The sequence below is a fragment of the Amphiura filiformis genome, chromosome 8, assembly GCF_039555335.1.
Source record: "Amphiura filiformis chromosome 8, Afil_fr2py, whole genome shotgun sequence".
Lineage (NCBI taxonomy): Eukaryota > Metazoa > Echinodermata > Ophiuroidea > Amphilepidida > Amphiuridae > Amphiura > Amphiura filiformis.
Window position 1 is genome coordinate 46,055,731 of NC_092635.1, and position 9,225 is coordinate 46,064,955.

Sequence of the window (9,225 nt, forward strand, 5' to 3'; positions counted from 1 at the left end):
TTTAAAGTTTATTAGTTGTATAACTTTCTGCATGTTACAAAAATGTTTGAAAAGATATTTTGTGTTCCTAAGCAGCTTTTAAAAATGTTGGACTTTACTTTACCCTTTTTTTCCTTTTCCTATCTCTAAACAGATACAAGCGATCTGGATACTCAAGTCTAAAGAGAAGACAACACAGTATACTGAAATCTACAGAAACTACCAAATCTTGCAAAGGATCCACCCCACCAAGAAGAGTTACCTTCTCACATGAACTAGACACCCAACTAGAAATGTCCGACACCGATTCAGAATTCGGGGTGGACGAACCACCTAAGAGACATACTGTGTGTGGGAGCTCTGTTGGGCTCAGAGTGCGATAGCGATGATGGTGTCGAGGATGGCTACGAGGAAGTAGCTGATTTGAAACTGGTCAATGATGATATTGATGCTGAAGATCAAAAACAAAGACTCAAGTTGATTGATTTAGATTTGCTTCCGGATCCAGATCAGCTACCGTTTGAGCCGATGGCTATTAGTAACGGAGAAGCCACTCTATTGGATGAGGAGGAAGTTGATAATACAGTCCTCATCCATGATGACTCTGTGTTCCTGGATGATGAGGATGAGGATGATAGTGATGAAAGAACTTTTGGAGAGGAACCAATGCAAGACACTGATGTACAAGGAGTAGATGATGAAGTTGAAGAAAACGCAGCTACTTACGTGTTGGTGCCGGAATGTGTTACAGATATAATGAATGATATTGTTGACAAAGTGTGTACTGAGATTGAAATGTCACAGATGGTTGAAGAGGATGAGATTTCTCCTGTCGCTTTAGTAAAAGATAATTCAGAGAATATATCCATTGCATTAAGTGAATTGACAAGTAAACAAGAGGCGGAAGAGGTGGATAATGGAGATGGAGATGAAGACACAGAAGATGGAGATGGTAGTGGTTCAGAGAAGGATGACAATGTGTCAATCAAAGAACAAAGACTCACCAAGATTCTTGATTCTTGTTTGGAGGATAAGTTCTTTACAGCATTATGTTCTGATCTTGAACAATTACAGATGGAACTGGAAACAGCATCTGCAATGGTAGATGATGATGTTGATAAGTCATCTTCAGGAAACACATCGCCATTCAGCACTTTTATCAAACAAGGATCTTATGACATGGATTCCTCATGTGATAGTTTACCGGATATATTGTCGGATGCCAACGCATCTAGGAACAAGTCTAACAGATCCAAACCGGTCTTTGATGATGTCTCTATTGAAGGCATAAACAATGATGGTAATATTGATCTTCAGAGAGTAGTAGAGAAGGAGTACTTCTGTCATAATGCAGCAATGAGTCCATTTGAGAAAGTACCTGATGCTGAAGACTATGAAGTAAAGAACATATGCGAATCACCAGCTTCATCCGAATCAGGATATGGTCATGAAGTTGAAGTTTGTGAATCTCCGTGCAAACTGATGGAAGTTGAGGTCCAAGAATCTGTAGGACGTTTTAACGAGTACAATGAAATTGATATTGTAGAAGCTTTAGTCAAAGCTGGATTAATAAACGAAGAGGATTCCAATATGGAGACCACATCATCAGAAAACGATCAAGAAAGAGGAGAAGATGATAGCTCTGCTGGAGAACAGTTTTCACCAATGATGCCAAGATCGTCTCAAAGAAAGAAACTTGCTTTAATGGATAGATTCAACAGGTCAGAAAGTAATGAATTTCTTGATGATAATGTTCTGAAGAAAGAACTTCCATTTGCTGGATTTGATTTTGTTAACAATGCCTACTTAGGAGATGGTGGTAGAAATGATGACAATGGAAATGGTACATCAAGAGGCAGGTCCACCCAAATTAAATACAGCGCAAGCTTCAATGGAAGCACCAGCGAAGCCATCGTCAAAAGACGTGAACGATCCAAGAGTGGTAACAGACGACTCTCAGCTCAGCATAGACGAGAAGCGTTTGCTGGGAACTACAACCATCACTATGAACAGTTGGCAGTTGAACTTGAACGTAATCAAAATAACGGCACAGATAACGATGCTGAAATTGAACAGATTGATATTTTTGATGATGTCACACCAGCAAAACCAAGCAGGAGGGCGCACGTTTACGAGCAAGTTCACCCAGAGGGTGTTGTCTTGAGGAAACCACCGCATGATAGAGAGTCTTTGACTAGTAGTCCTACTAGCTCGATCAGTTCTACGTCAATATCGTTTACGGAATGGAGTGACTTAGATGCGGTGTATGAGCGAGATGAAGAGGGCTCCATTGTATCAGCGGACGGAATCTTAGAGAATACCGTCGTCAAACGTCAGCTATCAACGGAAGGATGTCTCAAGAAAGGTTTGCGGCAAAGAGCGTTATCATCAGAAGATACCTACTCCGCATCACCACCAAAACCAAGACGTACGTGGTATTACACTTCCAGCGCAGACGTAAGGAAAAGCTTAGTGAGAAACTCACAACCGGAGTTAGACATTAATAGTGTGTTTTCAGCTACATATGCAAGAGTGTCCAAAAATCCTAGGAATAAGCCAATATCATTACCAGATATTAGGAAGACTAATACCAATGCTTCCAGTGACTCAGGAGTTGCCACTGGTGATGAGGATCTTATACTTGGATCCGCTAGATCTCCTCATCATCTTTACGAGGAAGTATGTGTGAATTCAGATGGAGAAGATGTGGATCTACAAACAAAAGAAGAACCAAAACCAATCATGAGGAAGCAGCTGCATACGCCGCATTCGGTGGAGAAAACAAACAGTATGAAATCGGAAGTGAGGAAAACACAGTTGCTGGATCAGGACAGTTCAGAGGTAAGAACTTTAACAGATAATAAATATGATAAGAGGCAAAGTATCATACACTGCAAAAACAGTAGAGCAACACTTAATAAACACTTGAACACTTTAATAGCTAAGGTTTGTTCAGTGAAGGTACAGGGGTGTTAATTTATAAACACTAAAACACATTAAAAAATATGAAAATGTTCATGTTTTTTAACACATGATAGTGTTAAAAGTTTTTTAAAACACTATCCTGTGTTAGTAGTAACATAAACATCTTTATATTTTTCACATATTTTATTGTTAATAAATTAAAACCTCTGTACCTTCACTGTACAAACCATAGCCATTAAAGTATTCAAGTGTTTATCAAATGTTGCTCTGCTGTTTTTGCAGTGTAGGGCATGGGAGGAGGCACATGAAGGGATCAGAGGCATAGTGCCATAAGGCATGGAAGGAGGCATGTGAAGAGATGCATAAACCGCTGTTTAAGGTATTAAATGTGACCAAAATACATGTTTAGGGTGTTATGGCAGCCCCAATAATTATGTGTTTTTGGTTCGTTTTGAAAGTTCATACTCTGACCAATCATTGCATACCAACAAATTACTTATTTTGCTAATTAGATTACTTTTCTTGATCATCAACTTTCGGAAGGGAATTGACCCAATAATCATCAACATCAATGGATGTCCAAAATCAATGTTATTTGTGTTATTTTGAATCTTTTAACTGTTGTCTGCAGTCGCAAAAGCAATGAGAGATACATCTTGAACACAAGCGGTTGCCCAGTGCTTTTCAATAGCGATACATCCTAATATTGCTCAGCGATCGAGTGTCAATTCAGCTAAAGTCAAATGAGACCTTCACATTGCCTGTGTCAATGTCAAGTTTGTCATTAGACAGCATTAGCAGAAATGTTTTTACTGCACCGAAACCTGACAAGGGGGAAATTGTATCTTTGTAAAATGTCTGAATCCCACGGAACTTTCATATCCTTTGTATGAAATGTAGGTTGTTCGTTCTGGGATAGTTAAACTTAACATAAATTATTCAATGTGTACTGAATCATTGTATGTTGTAAAATCACTAAAATTTTGATTAAAGTTGCAATCACATAGGACAGCTCTATGGAATCAAGCCAATCTTGTCAGGTTGTTAATCTCTAATGGGCAACTTTTTGTTGAAATCCATACACCCCCTTTGGAAGACCTTGATCTTCCACACAGGAAGTGTGATTTTCAAATGGGGTTACCTGAATGGGTAACTCCATTTGAAATCTAAACCGCCTGTGTGGGAAATTGAGGTAATGTCTTTTATAGGAGGTGTATGGATTTCACCTGGAAGAGCCCAATGCAGAAAAGTGGAATGGGGGATAACTGAACTCTTTTTGGATCATAAAACTTTACTCCAGAAGAATTGTGATGGCTGTAATAATAGTGCTCAATGTCAATAGAGTGGAATATATTACGGCCATAAAATGAAAGTACATTCTTCTCAAGGCTGATTTTCACTTTAAAACATTTAGAGAGTAGTGTAATTCATAGATATGCCAATGTAAAGTGACTGATACAACCATTCAAATCTATAAGTTCCTCAAATATTAAACCCAAGATAGATCATCATCATAAAGTTGATTATACAAAAAAATGATTTGCAAACATTATGACACAAACATGCCTATTATAGTTTAGCAGTTCTTAATATATCCCTAAAGACTCAAAGAACTACCTGACTAAATACAATATGTAAAATCGTAGTTGCTTTTAATGCATAAGGGATACAAAATTTCAAAAGCAACCCACTTATGATATTTAAGGAGCCCCACCTAAGAAAAATGCGACTCCGATCATGTTTAGTGTACAAATACCTGAGAAGTGATCCCAACACTCTTGGGAATCCATGGCCTAGATCAGAGTCCATATCTATCCTAGATAGAGTCAACGGGTCTTCCGACTGACTCAAATTAAGGATTAATTAAAGGCGAGGACTGAGAGAGTTGCCGAGGTTGCAACAACATCAAATATCATCACCTGTATAGTTGTTATTTGGAATGTGTACATGTAATGGGTCTAACCTTTTCTGTAAGCTTATCGGATATTATTCAAAAGTTGTACAGATTTTTTCCAAAAATATCAGAATTTTACTTTTCAAGGTCATATTTGAATTTAGCATGGAAAATGCATTCAAATGAGTACAGACATGCCTAGTATTGAGTTTTCTTGAAATAGCGATATTTTACCGTTTTGGGATATGCATAAAATTATTAACCTAATTTAAAGTAAAGAACTTCATTGGTTGGGTAGAGTTAATATTTGCAGTAATCCTACGTTAATACATATCAATCAGGGTTGGTAGAGTCACCCCTTCACATGGGGGAGGTTTGTGGCTTCTACATGTTATTTCTGCTTGAAATGAACAGCCTGGAATCGTAAGATTTGTATCACTATCGGCCATGTTTATTTGATGAGAGTGTTGAGAATGTATTTATTTGTATAGTACATAGGTTGATGAGTGCGTATGAAAGTACACAATGTGAAGGTGGAAGCATGGTGGCAAAATTGGAAAGACGTCAACTCGTCATCATGGGTAGCTTGAGGTTGTAGGTTAGAACCCCTGCATTGTCATGTTGTGCATTTGGGCAAGGCACTTCACATCACTTGCCTCACTCCACCTAGGTGTATGACGGGAGCTGTTAGGGTATAATTATAATCTAAAGTGCTGAAAAAAGCTGCACTGCGGTTGCACGCTTGTTGAAGGGAAATGACTGCGATGTATATTGTTATAAGTGTACTGGTACCTCTGTTTATTTATTTATATTTTACAGTTTGGATGAATATGTAAACAGTGGACAGTTATTTTATATAATATTAAGAATAATCAAAATTGTTTCTAAAAGATAAGACAATAACTAAACTTCCAAGTCTTAAGCTATTGATATAAAGTTTTTGATATAGCATGGAATCAATGATTTATTTTTACTACTTTTTATTTTTCATAGAAAAATAATCATTAATTCTACTACTGTACTAAAATCATATCTAATAATGATGCCAAACTAAAAGAACCTTTAAGGGGGTACTACACCCCTCGATAAATTTTTGTCTATTTTTGCATATAAAACAAAAACTAATAACACAGTGGTAACAAAAGTTACGTATATTATAGGGTCAAGGAATCCAATTACTACACTGGAATTTCAGTGACCCAAGACAAGTGGTTTGTTATTTATGATAAGAAAAGAGGTACCGCTAGAATGTACCTCATTTTCTATCATATAAACTGAACCGCTTGTCTTTAGTCACTGAAATTTCAGTGTAGTAATCGGATTCCTTGCCCCAATAATATACATAACTTTTGTTATCAGTGTGTTATTATTTTTGAGAAAATGCAAAAATAGTCACGAATTACCACAGGGTGTAGTACCCCATAATGAAGAGTTCAAGCAAAAATTCAAGCATATTGAAGTGACCAAAGACTGAGTCATTTGGTATTCAAAGAATTAAAAAGAAAAGGTGTTTTGCATTTCAAATATACATTTTCTTTTATTTTCAAATACAAGCACTCATAACACGTATTGCTTATCGAAAATGGAAACAAAATAATAAAATTACTAATGATTTGATATTATTGTGTGCGGACGACAACCTTAATTGTTAATGTTAGGGTTCAAATTTGCTTATTCTCATGGTAATATAATATTATATTTTCCCATTATATTTGCAGGCAACATACAGTGTATGTACTCATTGGGTGAATCAAGATTGTTCCAAAGCATTGAATATATTTGATGATGAATTAACCAAGCGTCTTGTGTCTCCGTACTCTATCCTCCCGCTGCTAAGCAACTTGAGGATGCACGGAAGCTTAGTCTTGGATCTGTTTTGGATGATATGGAATTTGATTTCCCGCATGGACTAGTATATTGAGCGTACTTGCACGCAGATGAGTAAGTAAACATAGATTTTGTTATTTACGAAAAGAAGGGTTATGCCAATCTAGTCTGATGTCTTGCGAGCGATTTTTTGTTGCGACAGCAATAGCGATTAATATTCTGTCAGCATCTTCCGCAGAGGCTAAAATTGCCTGAGCATCTTCTGTCACAGAAAACGTAGATAAAGAGAACAAAGCTATTAGCTTAAGCGGAAAATCAAGGCAACAGAAAGGCACTGCAGAGAGCTGGAAAGCGCCATCTGCCGCAATGGAAATCGCCAGCAAAGATGACACACTATATCTCAGCCTTTGGGGGCATATTATATTTGTGGCTCAATCTGGTCCATAGAGGCTAAAGGTGGCAAATTTTGAAATTGAGATAAAAGCAAAAATATGGAGTAATAAACAATTAAATACATAATAAGAAAATAGACATCACAAAACTTGAGAACCTTTAATTGAATCAAGTTTGCTAGACCTTTGGTGTTTTCAATATATGATATCTTAATGTGTGTACAAGGTGAAAATTATAGTAACTCAATTTTCAAAAATGCCTCCTCTGGCCTCCATTATGGACACTGTGAAGCTTTTACTAATTCTGTTCTATCAAAATCAGAGTTCAACAGTTTTACATTAACAAATGTGTGAAAGAGTCCACTTTTCCTCCTATTTTGCTATCCCCAAATAGTATTATTTTTAAATAAGAAAATACCACACAAAGGTGCACATGCATATGGGATTCTGTATCATATACTATTATCTCCTGTAATCAAATTGCGCATAATGATGAATCTCAATTTGGTTATAGATTTTCTAAGAATATCTAGTTTAACTCTAAGTACCCACAACTGCGCTTTGAAAAATCCAAGAAACGACAAGTAAACTTGTAGTAATTTTGTATATCATGTACCATATCTCCCATAATAGAATCCTGCAGAAATTATGATCATGACCTACAGATCAGATTGGTCCCTTCCCACAATGCACTGCTCCGTGGAACCTAATGGACCATAGACGTAAATAAAATGTGACTGCCATACTATACCAGGCTATGTGGTTCTTGGAAATGCATGCAAATAATCCAGGAAAGTTTTAATTTAACTTGATTTTACTTACTAAAACTAACCAACAAGAAAGGTGTCTAGAATTAAAGCAATTAAGAGACAAACTTTGGTCAGATTGCAATGCAGTGTGGGAGTAATTCTTTCTACGATCATATCCTCATCAAACCCTAGTGACTCAACACCTTGATAGATAAAGCTTGCCAGAAACTGTCAAAGTTAGTTGCATAGGACATACAGGACTCTGTAAAGGGTATGCAGCAAGAAATCAGTTCAAGTTGGAAGTGAAGCAGGGTTTCCTGCTGAATATTCAAGGCAATATAGATCAGCTGGATATTAATGAGTGCAGATCAGGTATTAGTAAGGCTAAAAATCAGTATCTCTCTTTATGTAAAAGAATGAAATAATCACTCCAAAAGAGTGAAAATGACTCCTAAAACAGTGAAAAACACTGCTAAAAGAGTTGAAACCACTCTTTGAAGGTATGATTTTATTTAGGACATCACTCTTTTTTGAGTAATGTCCCTTATATCATACCTTCCAAGAGTGGTTTTTAGGAATGATTTTCACTCTTCTTACTCTCTTGGAGAGTGAATTTTTCACCACCTGTATTCATTGTGGGTCATTATTCAAAGGCACAACACACAATCATACTGGAATATAAAAATACCCCCTTTGAGTGGATCACATAAATGAGGACAATTCCAAACATTTTGTGCGAAGGTTAGAATCGGATAGGGGGTGGCACCAGGCGTGCGCCCCTCTAATTTTTGCAGAATGTCATCGCACCCCCTAATTTTTGCTGCGCGGCATCTGACTTTATGTAGATGCCTGTGGTGCCCCTATTGAAAATTCCTGGATCCGCCCCTGAAGGTAGCACCCTCTGCCATCCCTGGTTATCCCTATTCCCTTGATATCTCATGCCAATATGCATTTGCTGCCCATATGGGATGTATCAATGCCTTATTCTCATGTCTTACATTATTATGTATGTAAAGAACACCCTTACTTTGAAGCTCTTTGATGAGTGATCGTAGAATGATGAAAGATTCTGATTATGGAAGTCGTAAAATGACATCAAATGTGACGTCATCATTGTCTTATGATATAGTCAACATTTGTCTATATGTTATTCTGTTGCTAATTATTGCGTTGATTCAGAGTTGCGCAACTTACTGATGAGTTGAAGAAATAGTCATTAGTAAAAATAGATGTCTTGGACTTCTTGGCCGACAGGCAACATCAGGGTAAAATAAATTGGTAGGGTTTGCAAAATGAATAAGGAATCTATAGCATATAGGGCTAATGTACTATCTAGAAGCGGAAGAAGAACTTGCCTTTGCTGACCATTATTTCTTCAAAACTGCAGTTGCTGACAAATTTTGAAAATAAATTAAGAAGTGACAATATTAATGAATAATTCATGATGATCTCATCATTA

At 36.9% G+C, this 9,225-nt stretch overlaps 2 protein-coding genes across 2 annotated transcripts in view; both read left to right on the forward strand.

Annotated features, from left to right (window-relative positions):
* The window catches only part of LOC140159112 (uncharacterized), a 63,479-nt gene extending 63,116 nt beyond the window's left edge, over positions 1 to 363 (forward strand). The window contains exon 8 of the mRNA XM_072182464.1: positions 134 to 363. Coding sequence (XP_072038565.1) covers positions 134 to 362 — 229 coding nt within the window. The 3' untranslated portion in view covers position 363. The remainder of the gene's footprint in view (positions 1 to 133) is intronic.
* Positions 363 to 6,723, forward strand: LOC140159111 (uncharacterized). Its single transcript, XM_072182463.1, has 2 exons — positions 363 to 2,820; positions 6,517 to 6,723. Exons 1-2 carry the CDS (start codon positions 508 to 510, stop codon positions 6,709 to 6,711), a joined length of 2,508 nt encoding a protein of 835 aa, XP_072038564.1. The 5' UTR covers positions 363 to 507; the 3' UTR covers positions 6,712 to 6,723.
* Positions 6,724 to 9,225: the final 2,502 nt, after the last annotated feature.

Bases quoted from the DNA above. Each gene is read 5' to 3' on its own strand.
- LOC140159111 (XM_072182463.1), top strand. From the start codon at position 508: ATGGCTATTAGTAACGGAGAAGCCACTCTATTGGATGAGGAGGAAGTT. The intron at 2,821-6,516 runs GTAAGAACTTTA...TTATATTTGCAG, and splicing joins TGGATCAGGACAGTTCAGAG to GCAACATACAGTGTATGTAC.